At 41.2% G+C, this 21,352-nt stretch overlaps 1 protein-coding gene across 1 annotated transcript in view; it reads left to right on the top strand.

Moving 5' to 3' along the window:
• Positions 1-11,377: 11,377 nt before the first annotated feature.
• Positions 11,378-21,352, top strand: part of ATP10B (ATPase phospholipid transporting 10B (putative)) — a 137,636-nt gene continuing 127,661 nt past the window's right edge. Inside the window, exons 1-2 of the mRNA XM_052644143.1 lie at positions 11,378-11,652; positions 13,050-13,244. Of these exons, the coding sequence (XP_052500103.1) occupies positions 11,378-11,652; positions 13,050-13,244 (470 nt within the window). The remainder of the gene's footprint in view (positions 11,653-13,049; positions 13,245-21,352) is intronic.

The raw sequence follows: 21,352 nt of genomic DNA, 5'->3' as shown, positions 1-21,352 counted from the left end.
ATTTTCATTTGATCCCTGGTCAGGGAGCTCAGATCCCCCATGCCTCATGGCCAGAAAAACCAAAACACAAAACAGAAGCAGTATTGTAACAAATTCAATAAAGACTTTAAAATTTATCCACATCAAAAAAATCTTTAACTGCTAAACTTTAGAGACTCGCATGCAGCATAGAATGTGTTCCATCTACAGACTATGCCAGGAGGGCATTGAATACTCTGACCTTTGCGTCAGTGGCCGAGCTCAGGGGAAAGTATAAAGACAAGAGTTTTAGGGGCTATCTCTTGGCCTCAGATTTGAAGTATGACACCCAAGTAAAAGGTGTCAGGGTGTTTGGAAAATGTAAACTCTTTTTTCAGCTAACAGCAGTAATGACAGGTCTGACCATGTCATGTTGTCATCTTCCACATTATTCCAATAGCCTTCACTGGATTCATCTGTTGTTTAACTCTCCGACTAAATGTCTTTTAATTTGGGACCTGGCAGAGAATGGCTAATACCCACCAAAGATTCTTTGTGCGTCCCAAGTAGCCCAGCTTCCTTTGCAGTCAGAGTGAGGCTGTGTGACTGATTCTGGCCGTTTGACTCTGAGCAAACTAATGTTATTCACTTATGGTTTCTTGTTATGGCTACACTTAAACCCACATGTTGAGATCATGATGTGGACAGGGAATCTGGATCCATGAGTCTCTGGATGGGAGCAAGTTATATGGACCTCTAGACTCTTTGTAGGTTGTGCTAAACCACTGAGATTTGGAGCCTTATTTGTTTCACAAGCTAGCATAGCTTTTGTTGCTGTTGTTTAGTCACTAAGTCATGTCTGACTCTTTTCGACCCCATGGACTGAAGCTCACCAGGCTCCTCTGTCCATGGGATTTTCCAGGCAAGAATACTGGAGTGGGTTGCATTTCCTTCTCCAGGGGATCTTCATGACCCAGGGATTGAATCCATGTCTCCTACATTTGCAGGGGGATTCTTTACCACTGAGCCACAAGGGAAGCCCCTTGCATAGGTTAGCCTGACTAATATATAAAAGTGAAAAAAGAGCTTTTAAGGAACTGCTAAATACCTAGATCCGTGCACCTAGAAATAAGAGGGAGAGAGAAGGAGAGCTTGGGTATTTGAGAATACTAAGCAGGAAGGAAAGAAGTAGGCAGGAGCTGCATCATATGAAGAAATGTAGGCCACAATGAGAAGTCTAGGTTTTGTGCAAAGGCAACCATAAAGAGCATAAGAAGAGAACTGACGTGATTTAATTTGCACTTTAGAAAAATAGCTCTGGCTGCTGTGTGAAGGCTAGATTGGAAAGGGAACAAGCAAGACTGTAGGAGCCAGTTAAAAGTTTGTTGCAATTCATCCAAGACAAGGGATGCTAATGCCTTTTATTAGAAAACAGTAGAAATGTTGAGAAGCAGATGGATTTGAAGAATATTTAGAAGACAAAAATGGATATGCCAAAAAGAGATTGGCTGTAGCAAATGAAGCAAAAATCAGAGGTAATGACTAGATCCTTTGACTAGGTCCTAGTGGGAAAATCACTAGGCCATTCAGGTAAGACCTAAATCAAATCTCATACAGTTATATAGTGGAAATGGCACATGGATTCAAAGCATTAGAACTGATAGAATGCCTGAAGAACTATGGATGGAGGTTTGTAACATTGTACAAGAGGTGGTGATCAAAATTATCCCTAAGGGAAAAAAGGCAAAATTGTCTGCAGAGGCCATACAAATGGCTGAGGAAAGAAGAGAAGCTAAAGGCAAAGGAGAAAAGGAAAGATATACCCATCTGAATGCAGAGTTCCAAAGAAAACCAAGGAGAGATAAGAAAGCCTTCCCCAGTGATCAATGCAAAAAAATAGAGGAAAACAATAGAATGGAAAAGACTAGAGATCTCTTCAAGAAAATTAGAGATACCAAGGGGACATTTCATGCAAAGATGGAAAGGACAGAAATATAGGACAGAAATGGTATTGACCTAACAGAAGCAGAAAATATTAAGAAGAGGTGGCAAGAATACACAGAAGAACTCTACAAAAAAGATCTTCATGACCCAGATAACCACAATAGCGTGATCACTTACCTAGAGCCAGACATCCTGGAATGCAAACTCAAGTGGACCTTAGGAAGCATCACTACAAACAAAGCTGGTGGAGATGATGAAATTCCAACTGAACTATTTCAAATCTTAAAAGATGATGGTGTTAAAATGCTGCATTCAATATGCCAGCAAATTTGGGAAACTCAGCAGTGGCCACAGGACTGGAAAAGGTCAGTTTTCATTCCAATCCCAAAGAAGGGCAATGCCAAGTAATGTCCAAACTACTGCACAATTGCATTCATTTCACATGCCAGCAAAGTAATGCTCAAAATTCTCCAAGCTAGGCTTCAATAGTACATGAAGCAAGAACTTTCAAATATTCAAGGTGGATTTAGAAAAGGCAAAGGAACCAGAGATCAAATTGCCAACATCCATTGGATCATACAAAAAGCAAGAGAACTCTACAAAAACATCGACTTCTGCTTCATTGACTACGCCAAAGCCTTCGACTGTGTGGATCACAAGAAACTGAAAAATTCTTAAAGAAATGAGAATACCAGACCACGTGACCTGCCTCCTGAGAAATCTGTACGCAGATCAAGAAGCAACAGTTAGAACTGGACGTGGTACAACAGACTGGTTTCAAATTGGGAAAGGATTACATCAAGGCTGTATATTATCAACCTGCTTATTTAACTTACAAGCAGAATACATCATACGAAATGCTGGGCTGGATGAAGTACAAGCTGGAATCAAGATTGCTGGGGGAAATATCAATACCTCAGATATGCAGATGACATCACCCTCATGGCAGAAAGCAAAGAAGAACTAAAGAGCCTCTTAATGAAAGTGAAAGAAAAGAGTGAAAAAGCTGGCTTAAAACTCAACAGTCAAAAAAACTAAGATTATGGCATCTGGTCCCACCACTTCATGGAAAATAGATGGGGAAACAATAGATATAGTGATAGACTATTGTCTTGGGATCCAAAATCACTGCATATGGTGACTGCAACCATGAAATTAAAAGATGCTTGCTGCTTGGAATAAAAGCTATGGCCAACCTAGACAGCATATTATAAAGCAGAGACATTACTTTCCTGACAAAATTTCCACTAGTCAAAGCTATGGTTTTTCCAGTAGTCATGTGCAGATGTGAGAGTTGAACCATAAAGAAGGCTGAGCGCCGAAGAATTGATGCTTTTGAACTGTGGTATTGTAGAAGACTCTTGAGAGGCCCTTGGACTGCAAGGAGATCCAACCAGTCAATCTTAAAGGAAATTAGTCCTGAATATTCATTGGAAGGACTGATGCTGAAGCTGAAACCCCCGTACTTTGGCCACCGAATGCAAAGAGCTGACTCACTGGAAAAGACCCTGATGCTGGGAAAGACTGAAGACAGGAGAAGAGGATGACAGAGGATGAGATGGTTGGATGGCATCACCAACTCAAAGGACATGAGTTTGAGCAAACTCCAGGAGATGGTGAAGGATAGAGAGGCCTGGTGTGCCGCAGTCCATAGGGTAGCAAAGAGTTAGACATGACCGAATAGCAATGATCCTTTGGGTAATTGAAGATGCTATTCATGAAAATAAGGACTGTTGTAACCAAAATGAATTTTGGGGAGAATCCAAGACTTCTAGATATGTTAAAGTTGTGATACCCAGCAAATCAATGGAGATGGCAAGTAGGCAATGGGATTGCCCATCCAGTGCCCATGAATGAGGTTTGAGCTCCATATACACTGAATGGGAAATCAACTTGCCATATAACTGGTGATACCATAAACACTAATGAACTTGGGGGATAATAACGTTTAACAAGGCAGACTACAAAAATAATCTCATCTGTTTAAAAAAATAGTTATCCTTGAAAGTCTGTTGGAGTAAGGCTTTCATGGACTTAGAAGCTAACAGAAAATCAATCAGGTATAAAAGCATCGACTAGACTTATGATGAATTCTGAGCGGGGCATGTTATGATACCTAAGTTTTGTAAAAATCTGTCTTTGATTATTCCTTTCTCACACAGGTTCATCTATAAGGATTTCATTTGTCAAGTATTTTCATTATCTTCAACAGAGTGGTCCACAACCTTTTCAGCACCAGGGACTGGTTTCATGGAAGGCAGTTTTTCCATGGACCAGGGAGATGGGGGTGGTTTTGAGATGATTCAAGGGCATTACATTTATTGTGCACTTTATTTCCATTATTATTGCATCAGCTTCCATCACAGATGGAAGATCAGGCTTTAGATCCTGGGGATTGGGGAACCCTGTTCTATAGAACTGCATCCCTTGCTTAATTTTAATATTTAAGGTGATTGCTGTTTCTCTCTCACTCCCCAACTCCTTTCATGCTAGTCCCCACTTTCACCAACCTCTAAAGGCAGCCATCCCCACCCCACTCTATGCAAGGTTCTTCAGACTCAGTTCTTATTCAGTATTGCTTCCTCTCTGGAGGAAGGCAGCATCTGGCATCCTAATTATAGGACACGTTTTGTAGTCTGTGAATGAGGCACAATCACAGCTCTTGCCCTTCCCTTTGGGGAGGACAGAGCACGTCCGGTGCCTGCAGGAACTGTGAGCACACACCAGCTGTATGTAAACTCCTGTAGCTGAGTGCACGGCCAGTGAAGGCTCTGAAGTTGAGCTGTCCTCGAGGCTTCTAGGCTAGCTGAACTCTGCTGCAGGATAAGGTCTCCCTTTTGACCATTCTCCCCTTTGACCATTCCTTTCATAGGAAGCTTTACTGAACTTTCCTGGGCAGGTCCCAGAGCTAGAAACCTTAGTGAATGGCTTTCAAATCATGATTTCTGTTCTCTGGCCTGCAACTAAACGTATTTTCTTGAATCAAAAATGCTATCAACTGAATTATATTGTGAGGGTAAAAAGAAAAAAGAAACATAATGATATATAACCATATCAATAATGTGACGTAAAGAAGTCCCTGGTGGTCCAGTAGTGAAGACTTCATCTTCTAATACAGGGGGTGCAGGTTCAATCCCCGGTTGGGAAACTAAAATCCCACATGCCTTGTGGCCAAAAACCAAAACATAAAACAGAAGTAATTGTGTTGTGACAAATTCAATAAAGACTTTAAAAATGGTCTACATCATAAAAAAAACTTAAAATATGACATATCCTGGGTTCAAAATACTAAAGTGTGTGTGAGAGAAGGTGAAGGGATTATATCTTGGATTCTAGTAATTGCAGGTTTTCCTGAAAAGGAGTAGAAAGAAATGACAGTTTCTATGGAGACAGTATTCTATTTCCTTTATTTTTGCTTCTTCATCTGTAAAATGGGTATGAGTAACGTAGATAGACAACTACATAGGGTGAGGGCCATTTCCTCAGGCAAATCCAATCAAAATAAATGGAAAAGGCAAAATGAATAAGAAATTCATAAGAGTGTTTATTGAAAATCTTTCCTTGATCTAGCAAAATGTTTGGGGAATGGATAGGGATGTGGTCAGTAGATTTTTTCTTTAATTCAGGGCTGATGAAAAACCTTTTGTTGGTGCCTTTGTTGTTTTGAGGCTGATGAAAAACCTTTTGTTGTTGCTTTTGTTGTTTTGAGTTTTGTTCCCCAAAACTTCTATAGGGAACAAACAAACACCTTACAAAACATATTAGCAGCCTTTCCTGCAGTAGTTGGTAAGCTTCAGATAATGAAAATGACTGATACTGAGTGATTGGTGATATTTCTGAACCTGATTCCCAGACACCAGACAGAGGTATAGATGGCCTGGAACAAATGTAGTAGTAACAGGCCAACAGTTTTCATTTTGATAAAAGTAGGTCTTAACTTAGTATCTATTAAAAAAATAATGTGTGTCAAGCCCTAATTTCTAATATTAATGTTTTAGCACAAAGCCAAAAGTGATTAAGCTTTTTAAAAGTGAGTTGACTTAAAATATACTGCATTTAATAAATAATATTACGGTACAGCAAGAATCAGAAAGGTGACTCAAGAATGTTTGCAATTTGGGGAAAACTGATGTAATTAAATGATTTAAAGACACATTAACCCTAGACTATTTCTTCTCTGGTGGTTATTGTTTAACTCAGTGTCTAACAGGAAATTGTTTTCGTGAGTTTATACTATTTGTCCTCAGGGTGGAGTGCTTTAAAAACCCGCCAAACTTTCTTACATTCTAATTAATTCTAATGTCAGGATAGTGTACTATTTATCAAGAATCTAAGTGTAGATTTAGTTTTATAGGATCCCTCCCTCCCCTGGCCCTGACCAACTGATATGCTTTATAGAGAACTGTACGTGAAGGGAAAATAATTCTCTAGTAACCAATTTTCCCGTTTATAGTCCCACTTGGGTCTTCTTTCCATTTTTAAATTCAACATGTTTTCTCTAGGTGCAGGAAGTTTGCATGTGTGACTTCTTGCTAAGTTGCTCACTTACTTCCAGACACATACACATGTATTTACACACATATAACACACGCTCACTATTTCATCCAGTTACCTGTAATCCCTAATCTCAGCTCAATGAACTCTACCTGCTCAGGGACAAGGTCATATCCTTCTGTCTTGCAGTCACACAGTACCCTCTTCTCTTTTGTGGCCCTTATCCTGATTAGTGAATATGTACCTCTTTCTATCAGTGTGTGCTTAAAATCTCTCAGCTAAAGTTTAGGAATTCCCCTAAGTCAATTAAGAATATGTTCATGATATTAGAGATAAGAACAATTTCTTAAATAGAATGCAAAAAGCAGAAACCATGAAATAAAAACTAATTAATGGGTTATTAAAAATAAATAAATTTAAAAAATAATAGTAGAATAAAATCTCTCAGCCTCACTAGAATGCAAGCTCCAAGAGGAAAGGGATAGATGTCTAAGTTTTACTCACCTGGTACAAAACAAAAAGTTCAATAAGTGGTTTTTTTTGTTTACTTGTTTCAATGAATAACTGCTTGAAAAGTAAAAGTGTTAATCGCTCAGTCGTGTCCGGCTCTTTGCAACCCCGTGGACTGTAGCCCACCAGGCTTCTGTTTAATTGACCCTTATAATAAAAATGGAATTTTCTAAAGATGGGGTTTAGTTGAGTTCATTAAAATGTTAAAGAAAAGAACTAGAGTTAATTGAAAATGTGAGCCAAGCAGGAAGGAGTAAATTTGGGAATAAGAACAAAATTTGTTAACAATCTGTAATTAACCCAGTATTTTAGACGCATGATCCACCAAAGAAAAATGGTCCCTCCACACACCCCCATCTAGAGGAAATCCTGCCCAGTGGAAAAGTGATATTAATACCCGAGAGGATTACTGCTGCAAGCAGAGGTGACCTGAGTGTTAATTAGCAAAATAAAATAATTCCCAAGTTTATTGTTAGTGGGAGGTGTCATGCTGAAAAATTAGAATGAGAGAGAGACTTTACAATTGGAAGAACCTTAGAGAGTTGCTTCAGGTATGCCCCTCCCTTTCTGAAAGCAGTTAAAACCGCACCTCAGATAAAAGGATTACACAACCCCCCTTTGTTTCCTGTTCTATTTTTGGAAGGAAGTAACTTATCAGGAGCAAGGGGGAAGCAGTGGGTCAAGGAGTTTGTCCATCTTGCCCCCTCCAGCCTGTTCCTTGGCGCTTCCAGCAGAGCACAGCCTGGGGCCCACAGTTCTGGTCCCTGGGTCCCTGAGGGACAGTCTCCAGGGCTTCTTCCTCTCAGCATCATAAATAGCCTTAATAGGCCACCTGGCCCTTATCATCTCTACACCCTCGCCTTTTTCTACTTGTCTCCTACTTCATGGCCTCTATGGGAGAGTCCTGTGAATTTTGTTTCTAGAACCAGTTCTACCTGGAACACCCTCTTACAACCTTCTACCTAACTAATAGTGTCTATATACACATACACATATATGTATACACATACAGACAAACATATTTTTTTCTTAAAAAAAAAAACACAAAACTTTATTTTGTATCAGAGTATAGCTGATTAACAGTTAACTTCCTACCTACTTCCCCTGATCGACCTGTGTTGGTGGAGACAGGCCTCTCATCCCTCCAGCCATCCAGCACCTCCGTGCCTATTTGCATTTCCTCCCTGTGACTCTCGCCTGTGCCAGCAGCCTGGACAGTTTAGAAGCTGACCTCTGGTGTCATTGCAGTTGGTAGTCAGAGAAGACAGTCTGAGGACTCTTCCCCAAAGGATGGTATTTTTTTCCTCCCCAACTTTAAACTTTTTATTTTGTATTAGGGTATAACTGAATAACAGTGTTGTGATAGTTTCAAGTGAACAGCAAAGGGACTCAGCTATACATATGCATGTATCCATTCTCTCCCAAACCCCACCCCCATCCAGGCTGCCACATAACATTGAGAAGAGTTTCCTGTGCTGCACAGTAGGTCCTTGTTGGCCATCCATTTTAAATATAGCAGTTAAGCGTATTGTCTTCTGAATCATTGAAATGTCTTGCCCCTTTACCCATAACTACTTTAGGATGGATTTCCTACGAACGAGAACAATTTCTTATATAAACGCCATATATTTATCATCATCAGGAGTGTTAACATTATTAAAATCCTGTTTCTAATCCACACTTCATGTTTAAATTTTCTCCATTGTCCAGTAATGTCTTTTATATCTCTTTGATCTCCCCCTGTCCAGGAGCCAATCCAGGATCTCACATGACATTTTAACCTTCTTTAATCAGAAACTGTTCCTCGGCTTTTCTTTGACCTTTGACATTTGAAAAACCTAAGCTGGTTATTTTGTAGACTAGCCCTCAGTTTGAGATTTTTCATTGTTTCCCTGTGACTTCCACAGAAGCGATGTCCTTCTCAGTATATTGTGTCAAGGGGCTTAAGATATCAAGTTATCCCCAAATAGGTGATGTTTGCTTTGATCTCTTGGAGAAGCTGGTGTCTGCCACATTTCTCTACTACAAAGTACTTCTCTTTTTTAAAACAATTGTAATTAATAATTTGAAGGAAAGAGACTTTGAAGCTATGCGGATATTCAGCTCCTCATCAAGTTTTCATCTACTAATTTGACATCCATTTTATATCTGCTTCATTTTTATGGAAGCTTAGTTAACATTGTTAATAAAGAAAAAAAGGAACATGATATGATAAATGGACTTTCTAAATTACCTTACCTAAAATACCTGCATCTCCCATATCAATCCAATCTTCCGTTATGAAGATCTTATCACATAAAACTGAGAGATGTCTCATATGTATGGCATTAGCCAAGGCAAGATTTCTCATTTGCATTTTCTATTCTATTCATGAATGATCTTTTCATTTCCTTTTCTTTTACAATAATAATATTTTCTAAAAAAGAATCCACAAAAGGGACATTTATTTTAATAATGAGGAAAAAGATATATATTATTATTTCAATCTTATCAGCTGTCAAAATATTGCTTTTGGTCACATCATGATGGGCATCAGTAATTGCATTTACTTTTTCATGCTTGATACAAGGGCTCACTTAAATCTCCGAAGAGCTTCTTGCAGCCTTGGGGTCTATGAATTGGAAATCATTCGGAGTGATTAAAGTCATGAGGAGAATTAGGATAAGGGTCAGATCATAGGAGCAACAGGAAGATAAAATATTACCATTTAAACGAGAAATGGAACTTTTTCTCCTTTAGTGAATCCCATTTTCAATGACAGATGGAGTTGGTCACTGTGAGATTAATAATACCTGACATTCACTCATCCATTTATTCAAAAGAAAATCATCCTGCAAGCCTACTAGGTGAGAAGAAAACTCTGTACAACTTCTAGCCTTATAAATTATGTATTTTAATAGATTCTTCTGGATCTCTAAGCAAAATATGGCCCAAAGGAACCTTGGAAGCTTGATTATAGGTTCTGTTAACATGTTATTGACTGGGGGATTTTTGCAGAAATTAACACCTATGGCTAGTCATTTGTTATATGAGTGAATATTTAAATGTCTCTGGTCAATAATGTTCAGGTAAAAAAGATGTATTAATATGTCTCTAGTCAATAAGTTGTTAGAAGAGCTCAGAACCTGGAATACCCTAGAAAAAGCAGCCTGCTTCCTCCATCTCAGACTAAGCACTTAATTTTAGAAACCACCAAATGGAAAGGAGAGAAAGAAACCCCCGCCCCTGACAACCAAAGCAGAAAAACCCCGCATGTTCATAGAAGCACATTTAGTGAAGTCCACTCACCTCAGGCCCAAATTTCCTAGAAATAAACTTTCTCCTTTGTTTCACCAATTATTCTTGTGAGGGTTCATTTAAGAGATGAGGTTCTCTTAAATATCATCAGTATCAAAAACTTTAGAGAGAGAGAAAACCTAAAGAATAAATATCTTTCCCCTTAAGACACATCTCCACTTACTTCATATACTGTCTAATTTGTTCCTCACAAAAAGCTTGTGAAAAAAGTTGAGTAAGACTGCTGCTGCTGCTAAGTCGCTTCAGTCATGTCCAACTCTGTGCGACCCCATAGACACCAGCCCACCAGGCTTTTCCGTCCCTGGGATTCTCCAGGCAAGAACACTGGAGTGGGTTGCCATTTCCTTCTCCAATGCATTAAAGTGAAAAGTGAAAGTGAAGTAGCTCAGTCATGTCCGACTCTTAGCCACCCCATGGACTGCAGCCTACCAGGCTCCTCCGCCCATGGGATTTTCCAGGCAAGACTAGATCTCCTCATATTCTGGTGAGGAAACTGAACACCAGAGAGGTGAAGGGACAGTTTGGAGTCAGGGATGAATCAGAGCTAGAATTCTGATCCCTGGGGCCATAGCCCTCCTGGCTATGCTTTTGCCCCAGTGAGTATACTTACTCCCCATACCACCCACCAGCTTAAGTGCTTTCATGGTACTTTTATTTATGTGATTTTTTAAATTATTTTTTAATTTGGCTGTGATGGGTCTTTGTTACTGCTCACAGGCTTTCTCTGTTGTAGCAAGCAGGGGTTTTTCTCTAGTTGCAGTGTGCAGGCTTATCACTGCAGTGGCTTTCCTTGTTGCGGAGTGCAGGCTGAGTAGTTGTGGGGCATAGGCTTAGTTGTTCCCCGGCATGTGGAATCTTCCTGGACAAGGGATCGAACCTGTGTCCCCTGCATTGACAGGTGGATTCTTAACCACTGGACGACCAGGGAAATCACTATCTATGTGATTGTTTGCTGAATGTCTCTCACTCTATCATATAAGGATTATAGGAATTAAACCTATTTTTCTCACCTTATGTTCCACAGCCTATCTTGGTTTTGGATAGACACATGGATGGGCCAATATCCCACCTGTTTCTTTTAAGCATAGCCATGTCTTAAGCTGACACAACACATATTTCTCCTGACCACGGTAACCTCCTGTGTCCTTTTTCAGACCGGAGCTTGCTACCGGACATGGCCCTCTCAGTGGACTCGTCTTGGCACCGGTGGCAGCGGCGCGTCAGAGATGGCTGCTCCCAGTCTCCGTCAGAAGCCACGCCGCTGCTGCTCGCAGAGAAGGAGGCGCGGAACTACAACCCCGCGCAGCAGCGGGTCGTTTTCCCCAACAATCACGCGTTTCACCAGGACTGGGCGAAGTTCTCCAGGCGATACTCCAGCAACAGAATCTGCACAACCAAGTACACCCTCTTCACCTTCCTGCCCCAGAATCTCCTGGAGCAGTTTCACAGGTACACGACCGCCTGGCTGAGCGCTGTGTGCTTTAACCTTGCGTTTGCCACTTGGGTGAATTCAGAAGTGCTGCTTTCTGGGCTACCTTCCCTTTAGTATCCAGATGCATGTGCCTTGGGAGGCTTTGTCATTCGTTCACTTGCTCATGCAATGTTTATCAGTTTCTACTCGGTGTTAGACTCTGATGCTGGAAGGGATTGGGGGCAGGAGGAGAAGGGGACGACAGAGGGTGAGATGGCTGGATGGCATCACCGACTCAATGGACATGAGTTTGAGTGAACTCCGGGAGTTGGTGATGGACAGGGAGGCCTGGCGTGCTGCGATTCATGGGGTCGCAAAGAGTCGGACATGGCTGAGCGACTGAACTGAACTGGACTGACTCGGTGTTAGGTCTCTTGTGTTGTGTATTAGAGATATATGAGGGAGACACACACACACACACAAAGATGCATTGTCCTGACTATGTTGGCTAATGAAGGAAACCAGATGTTAATTTTAGGAATTATATGCATGCTAAGTCACTTCAGTCATGTCTCTTTGTGACCCTGTGGACTGTAGCCTGCCAGGCTCCTCTGACCATGGGCTTCTCCAGGCAAGAGTACTGGAGTGGGTTGCCATTTCCTACCCTGGTGGATCTTCCCAACCCAGGGATTGAACCTGTGTCTCTTATGTCTCCTGTATTGGCAGTCAGGTTCTTTAGCACTAGTGCCACCTGGGAAGCCCAGAAGTTATATAAATTGGTGTAAGCTGTAATTCAGATAGGCACTTCCAAGGAGAGGTAGGTGTTGCTGTTAGAATGAATACAAGAGAAATCAGGCCTAGTTAGGAAAGTCAAGGAAGACTTCTAGGAGGAAGGGACAGTAGAAGTCTAATCTGAAAGAAAAGAATGCATTAACCAGGTGGAAAGAGGCAGAGAGAAGTCAGAAAAGGGAGCCGGAAGAATGTTCTTTCAGACAGACCTTTATGTGTGGAGGCCCTGTGGCTAGAGGGAGCAAGATGTACCTTGGAAAGCTTAAAACTTGCAAGTCATTGTTTTGAGATAATATAGGCAAGATTACATTTTAATTATAAAGCAAAGTATGCATCCAGACATTATCCTAAATTTTGTAATTATTAGCACCTACCATTTATCGAGCAACTACTATACTCTGGAACCCTCTATTGCATACATAGTAAATATCTTCCCATGCAATATGTATAGGAAACCTATAAAGTACATAGTACTATCTTCATTTTAGATGGATTTGACTTCAAAGCCCTTACCGTGACGTTCAAGGTGACACTGAAAGAGAATGTCATATTAGTTAGTAAGAGCTAGTAGTAGGGAAGAAATAGTGTATCAACCATATTTTTTCTTCTCCATGGTTTTCACTCACACCTTTCTTGCCCTCTCCAGATGGGCTAACCTCTATTTCCTGTTCCTGGTGATTCTGAACTGGATGCCCACCTTGGAAGTCTTCCACAGGGAAATCACCATGTTACCATTGGCCATCGTCCTGTTCATCATCATGGTCAAAGATGGCCTGGAGGACTTCAGGAGATACCGCTTTGATAGACAGATAAACTGCTCCAACATCCAGATATACGAACGGTAAGGGCAAGTATTCCTCTATTTTCTCTGTGGCAAATGGATTGTGTAAACTTATTAGCATCCTCAAAAAGTTGGTCTCTCTTCTCACTTTCATTTTTTTAAATTCACTTAATTCAGTGATACTCAACCAGGGCTATTTTCCCATGCAAGGAACTTCTGAACTGTTTTGGAGACATTTTTGGTTGCCATATTGGGAAGGAAGGTCTTACTGGAATCTGGTGGGTAAAACCAAGGATGATGCTAAACATTTTACAATGTACAGGAAAACCTCCCACAACAAAGATTATGATCCTGCCCAAAATTTCACTAGTGCTGAGATTTAGAAACCTTAATTTAACTCATGTAAACACCATATTAGGCCTTCCCTTGTAGCTCAGATGGTGAAGCGTCTGCCTACAATGCGGGAGATCTGGGTTCGATCCCTGGGTCAGGAAGATCCCCTGGAGAAGGAAATGGCAACCCACTCCAGTATTCATGCCTGGAAAATCCCATGGACTGAGGAGCCTGGTAGGCTACAGTCCATGGTGTCGCAAAGAGTTGGACACGACTGAGTGACTTCACTTTCTTTCTTTATAAACACCATATTATTAAACCTAGGATGTTACATTATTAAGAGGAGGATAGAAAGCTCAGGACCTAAACTCTAGGGATTTCCACTGTGGGCCAGAGGCTAAGATGCCATGCTCCCAATGCAAAGGACCCAGGTTCAATCCCTAGTCAGGGAAGTAAATCCCACATTCTTCAACTGAAGATCTTGCATGCCACATTTGAAAGTCCCAAGTGTTATATGAAGATCTCAAGTGCCTCAACTAAGACCTGGCACAGCCAAATAGTAGACAGAGAGATAGATAGTTGTGTTTTTTTTTTTTTTCTTTAAGAATTAAACTCTGAAATTGACTGAATCATCTCAGGAGACCAACTTCAGGAACAGCTCTTTGAAGACTCATGAGAAATGTCTCCCAAACCAGAAAATATATACTATTTTTAGAGCATCTGTGGCTCTTGGCTGTAAATCCTTGCCTTTAGAACTTAACCAGGTAGGTTTTAGGACCCAGAGTTGGCACACCTGTTCTGGGTTGCCTGGGGTGGAAAAGGAAGCTACCTGTGAATGACGTCTGCATTCCGACAGGTGGAGTCTCAACAAGTAGAAGGAAGTAACCAGTGGATACACACCTGTTCTCTGCAAGCTCTTTCCTGTCATCCTTCTCCCTTAGTGTTTATATACCGGCTTTTTTATTTTTAGTTTTCCTTCTGAAAGTAGAGAAAAATTTTCAGCCAAGAAGGCAAGTCAAAGATGTCATCACTTGCTGGCAGCTAAACAATGGAAATGATCAGAAAAGAACCTCTTTTATGGGAAACTCGAGTGTCCTGCTATAAGAATTAGAGACAGGACTGAGCAGAAATGAGAAAGGAAGGCAAGAAAAGGCGGAAAAGGAAAGAAGACAAGAAACGAGTAGTGGTTTCCAACCTGCTCTTTGAAAGATGGGCCCACAAAGAGAACCCCAACAGACATTATCGTGGGAATCAAATCAAGACCAGCAAGTACACTGTGTTGTCCTTTATACCCAAGAACATCTTCGAGCAGCTGCACCGGTTTGCCAACTTCTATTTTGTGGCCATCGTGGTTCTGAATTTTATCCCCGTGCTCAATGCATTCCAGCCAGAGGTGAGCGTGATACCAATCTGTATCATCCTGGCGGTCACTGCCATCAAGGATGCTTGGGAAGACCTCCGGAGGTACAAATCTGATAAAGTGATCAATAGCCGAGAGTGCCTCGTCTATAGCAGGTAAAGCCAAACACCCGGGGAAGTCTTGACCCCAGCTCTGATCTTTCTGTGGCTGCTGCCACCGCAGCAGCTGTTTATGAAAGGATGGGGTAGGGAGATAGCATTATTTCATTGTAGTGAAGCTGTTTGATTCTCCACAATGGGGAAAAACAGAAAACAAAAGAAATTGAGATTTGAGTCCATCATTTATTAAAACTAGGAGATCTTTATTTATGTGACATTTCCTTTGCTGTGTAAATGTGTTAGGTGTTTAAGAATCTTGCATAAATTCACATTCATTTTGGTTGAGTGTGGCCATGAGCATGTTGGAGCATGTTTAGAGACCCTCAGAGAAAAGTGGCATCACTGTTTTTGAGGGGAGTAGTAGGCACAGTATTAGAGAATCAGCCCCGGACACACTGCCCACATTGAACTCTGTCTCCATCAGTCATTAACTCTGATTAACACCTTAGGCAAGTGACCTAACCTCTCTGAGACTCATTTTGTCATCTGTAAAACTGGAACACTTCCTGAGGTGGTCATGAGAGTTGAGTGTAATAATCCTTATAAAGTACTTAACACTGCTCCTGTTGTACGACAGTCAGTATAGAAGCTGTCATGGCTTTATTTTTAGAATGTAAAACTCATATTAGCTTCATCAAGACTGCCCTTAAGCTCTCTCTCCAATGTCCCAGCCCAAACAAAAACGGTTCACCACTTGTCTTGCCATGCCATATAACATAATTTTATATATGCTGTGGTTTTAGAAATACTCCATTGAGTCAATAGCCAGACTGGGTTGTTGGGAAAAGGACATGCTCCCAATCAGTAAGGGAAGATAGTCGAATTATCACGTATCTCAACTTTATGACAATTCCTGTAGTCCAGAAAGAAGCAAGGGAATGGAGTCTGGGCTTGCAGTGAGATTTCAGTGACAAAGAGTGCTTTCTGGTCTGGCAATGAGATGCCTTAGATGAGTCAGTCAGTTGCAGCAGGTGAGGGCTTGACTTTCTGCCAAGTGAGAATAAAGTCCATCTCTCTTGAGAAGCACCGTCGCTCTGACTTGTTCCCTCTGATACCATGGATCCCAGTTTAGCAGAAGTTGGTACTGTCACTCTGGTCCTTCTTGGGGTGAAAGGAGCTTGCTCCAGGCTGTGCCTCACAACTATTCAGGGGCTGCTGCTTTCTAAGAAGCCCTCTTCCCTGGGGAAAAACATGTAACTTATCGACTTGGAGCTGACTGATGAGAGGGTTTAAGAGCCAGACTCCACTCAGAAAGTTGTAGCCTGGGGAAGCTTCTCAGGAGATCACGTAATGCAAGGGACTCAGCTGTCCCTCGGGCACCCCTAAGAGAACCTCCATACCCTCCCCTCAGCAAAAGATGAGCTTCTGGTTCCTGTGCCCGCAGGGCCACAGTTGCATACCTAAGAATATTAACCTGAAGCCTTGATGTTCTCACCCCTCCCCGCCCCCGGCTAGATCTAACTGTTGAATGTGATTAGCACACTGAATACCTAGAGTTGAGATTGAATCATTCCTCAGCTTTGAATAAGGAAATTATTAAGAGAGAAAAAATAGCTGTTGCAGTGTGTCACTTTTCCCAAGGAGACGTTTTTTTTTAAAGAAAGCATTGTTTCTGTCTTGTCACCATTCAACACCCTTCCTTCCACTACCCCATTGCGTTTGGTTTTGGGCTTTTTTTTTTTTTCTGTCTTTCTCCTTTGTTTCCTTTGTTGTTTTTCCCATAGAAGATGCCCTGTGAAGCAGGGACACGTGCGGACTTCAGTCAGCTTGGTCCTGCTCTCCCTGCTCTGTTCAGAGAATCCCATAAAAATGGGCCTGTTCTGGGGTAATTTCAATGTCAGTCAGACTGACCTGTGCTGGGTGCTGGCCTGATACAGGCCAGGCTGTTGTCATTCTGCTCTCAAAATAACTTCCAGAAGAACAGCAATAAATGGAGGTGATAACAATCCAGAGAAAAAGACATTTATTCCCAGGCCACTGGTAGAGAGGGACATAAAGGTTTTTCTTTTTTATTTTTTCAAACATATAATATCATTTTATTTTTTTTCTTAATAATACAATTTCAGAGATATCTTCTAAAAATTGTTATACATCAATGTTTAGTAATAATAATGGGTTTGATCATTCTTAATTATTTTAGTGAATCATAGTTTAACCCAGAGAGTATTTGAAAACCAGAATCTAAGTTCAATTTATTTCAATACTTGATTATCATAGTTGTCAGGACTTAAAAATTACTTTGGGAATGCTTATATCATGCTATATGTACTGGGGAAGACTTTTTGGTTATTGATAATATAAATACAAATTCTTATTTTTTTCAACTGAACTGTAGTTAATTCACAGTCTGTTAGTTTCAAGTATACAGCAAAATGATTCAATTATACATATCTATGTATTCTTTTTCAGATTCTTTTCCATTTATAGATTATTACAAGATGTTGAGTATAGTTACTTCTGTTATATAGTAGGTTCTTATTGTTTACATAAGGGAGTTTTGTGGTAGTATTTCCCAAAGTGTGTTCAGTGGAATGATAGTGACAAGAAGTGGTCTCTGGGGAAAAAAAAATTCAGGAACAGAGAAATGTACACTGGCCCTCCTAGACCCATGGTTCATGAAAGACTAAGAAAAGATTACAACAAATCTGTTCATCTTTGGTTAACTCAGTGTTGTTCCAAACTTGTAAAATCTTGGAAAGATTTTATAGTATCTCAATTTGGGAAATTTTAATTTTTCCAGTATTATGAAGTAATTGACTATAAGAACCAGGCAAGTGATTAAAAGGAATGGACTAGATATAAAAAAAGAAAGTAATATTATTGACATACTGATTGATGGCAACTGACACTTGACATCAATGCTAGGATGCAACAGGGAGTGCTGGGAACTGTGGCAAACTGAGGCGGGGCATGCATTCATCTTAGGAGACAGAACTGGCCACTGAGCTCCAGCTGCTTACCACGTGGAAAAACAGGCCTAATGTTGCCAGACTGTTTGAATGATATTAGGGGGAGCTAGAATGGCACCCCACTCCAGTACTCTTGCCTGGAAAATCCCATGGACGGAGGAGCCTGGTGGGCTGCAGTCCATGGGGTCGCTGAGGGTTGGACACGACTGAGTGACTTCACTTTGACTTTTCACTTTCATGCATTGGAGAAGGAAATGGCAACCCACTCCAGTGTTCTTGCCTGGAGAATCCCAGGGACAGGGGAGCCTGGTGGGCTGCCGTCTATGGGGTCGCACAGGGTCGGACACGACTGAAGTGACTTAGCAGCAGCAGAAATTAACAGTTTTATTTGAAATAGCCTGATTTTTTTTGGAATAGGGGCTGTCCTGTGACTTTGTTGCTTTGTGCTAAGTCTTTGTTGCTTTGCATAGGCTTTCTCTAGTTGTGCCAAGCAGGAAGTACTCTTCATTTTGATGTGTGGGCTTCTCATTGCGGTGGCTTCTCCTGTTGCGAAGCACAGGTTCTAGGGGCACAGGCTTCAGTAGTTGCCGCCCACAGGCTCATAGTAGTGGCTCTGGGCCCTAGAGCGTGTGGGCTTCAGTAGTTGTGGCACACAGGCTCAGTATTTGTGGCTTGTGAGCCCTAGAGCACACAAGCTTCAGTAGCTGTGGCAGACAGACTTAGTTGCTTCTTGGCATGTGGGATCTTCCCTGACCAGGGACTGAACCTGTATCCCCTGCACTGGCAAGTGGATTCTTACCACTGTGCCTCCAGGCAAGTTCTGAAATAACCTGATTTTTTAAGTGTTGACAACTGATACATTTTTTAAAACTTCAGACCTATTTTATTTGATCTAAAATTCTTACTTTGCCTTTGAGCCCCCTAATTTGTAACTTTCACTTTATAATATTAGAGGAAGTTAGAATCGCTGCAAAAGAATAATTAGATTCTCCTTTTGAAGATTTATCTTCAGTGAGGGAACATCTCTGTAGAGAGGTGGTATGAACTTGAAGCAAGAACGCAGGCCTTGGTGTCAGAAGGCCTATACTCTAGGTCCAGATCTGTATCTAACTACTAGTGGTAGCTTAGAAAAGTCCTTGAAATCTTTGGGTCTCAGCTTCTACTTTTGTAAAACCCAGAAGTCAGACTAGATCTTGTCCTGTGGGATGAACTTTGAAAGAACAGAACCCACAGCCAATTAAACCTGGAAAATAATAATTACTTTATAAATCTCTTGAGTCAAACAAATAAACGTTAATAATAAAGATTCTGGGAGAACCTTCAGTAAGGAATTATCCAACTTTATTGAACTGTTGTGTCAGCTGAGATACTCTTTACGGCAAGAAGTGGAAACCTCAGCTCAAACACTTTTAAACAATGAAGAGATTTTGTTTCTTCAGTTCAGTTCAGTCGCTCAGTCACATCCGACTCTTTGCGACCCCATGAATCACAGCACGCCAGGCCTCCCTGTCCATCACCAACTCCTGGAGTTTACTCAGACTCATGTCCATCGAGTCAGCGATGCCATCCAGCCATCTCATCCTCGGTCGTCCCCTTCTCCTCCTGCCCCCAATCCATCCCAGCATCAGAGTCGTTTCCAGTGAGTCAACTCTTCACATGAGGTGGCCAAAGTACTGGAGTTTCAGCTTTAGCATCATTCCTTCCAAAGAAATCCCAGGGCTGATCTCCTTCAGAATGGACTGGTTGGATCTCCTTGCAGTCCAAGGGACTCTCAAGAGTCTTCTCCAACACCACAGTTCAAAAGCATCAATTCTTCGGCACTCAGCTTTCTTCAGAGTCCAACTCTCACATCCATACATGACCACTGGAAAAACCATAGCCTTGACTAGAAGGGCCTTTGTTGGCAAAGTAATGTCTCTGCTTTTTAATATGCTATCTAGGTTGGTCATAACTTTTCTTCCAAGCAGTAAGCGTCTTTTAATTTCATGGCTTCAGTCACCATCTGTGATGATTTTGGAGCCCCCCAAAATAAAGTCTGACACTGTTTCCACTGTTTCTCCATCTATTTCCCATGAAGTGATGGGACCGGATGCCATGATCTTCATTTTCTGAATGCTGAGCTTGAAGCCAGCTTTTTCACTCTCCTCTTTCACTTTCATCAAGAGGCTTTTTAGTTCTTCTTCACTTTCTGCCATAAGGGTGGTGTCATCTGCATATCTGAGGTTATTGATATTTCTCCCGGCAATCTTGATTCCAGCTTGTGCTTCTTCAAGTCACTACAAATGTCCTGAGGTGGGCAGGTGATCAGGCATAGTTCAGTCAGTCAATCGGTGGTATGCTAGCTGTAGCACTTAGCTGTCCTTTTCATTTGGTCCCCCTCTATGCCATCTTTACCCTCAAGCAGATTTCCCTCATGGTAATGAGATGACTGCAGCAGCTCCAGCCTTCACATCTACATAAAATAACCCGCAAAGGGAGAAACAAAAGGACTTTTGGGGGCATTCTCAGAAGGTTCAGGAATTTTACTCCCCAGATCTTCTTTACCTCTTAGTACCTTCTAGAACCCCAGTGGATCACATGCCCATCCCTTAACCAATCCTTGTGAGCAGGAGCTGAGATTATTCTAATTAAGTTATACCTGAGTCACAGAGCCCAGGAAGAAGGTTCACCTCCCTGAAAGCATATGGGCTTCCCAGGGAAGGTGAAAAATCCTAACGAAAACATGAGTCATTTCCAAGAGAAGGAGGAGCAGATGTTGGAGAGGCCACCTCCATGTCCTCAATACTGTCATCTTAAAATATTTCTGAGCTTCAAGTCCTTGTGAATTATTTTCTACATATTAACAGGAACAGACACACCTTGGAACATTCTGTAATATAAATCCCTAAAGTTCTTCCAACCCTGAAGTGGATTAATTCTATGAAAGACCCCAGAATAGCAAGCCAGAAAATGTTAGATAAATAACTGATGGTGAGGAGCATTCACTTCTACCATTCAATGGTATATGACAGAATTTCAGGCAAAGAATACAAGATCTGAGAGGACATTTTTTTTCCCTGAGAAACACTATAAAAGCTTATATCTCAAGTACTAGTTCTATCTATTTTGTCTCTGATTCACACATTTGAGGAACTGATGTCAAATGTCTTCATTTTTGTGCAGTTGAATACTAGGACCTTTAGAATTTTGCTTCCCCTAATCCCATGCATCATCCAGCCTAGACTTATTTATACTGTGAGCAAATCTTTTTGCAAACAGCAGAATCCTTGTTAACAGAATTACAATCCTGTTAGAGCATTTTCTTTTAATATAGCCACTGTGCTTGTGGTCTTAAGGTGACCCATTAATCAGATTTATGGAATGACTTCAGGGCGAGATTAGCTTCAGAATTGTATTAGCTTAGTTTCT

This window comes from Budorcas taxicolor, chromosome 7 (assembly GCF_023091745.1).
Source record: "Budorcas taxicolor isolate Tak-1 chromosome 7, Takin1.1, whole genome shotgun sequence".
NCBI classification, from domain to species: Eukaryota; Metazoa; Chordata; class Mammalia; order Artiodactyla; family Bovidae; genus Budorcas; species Budorcas taxicolor.
The sequence above is the reverse complement of the archived record's forward strand: the minus strand, read 5'-3'. Positions and strand labels throughout refer to the sequence as shown.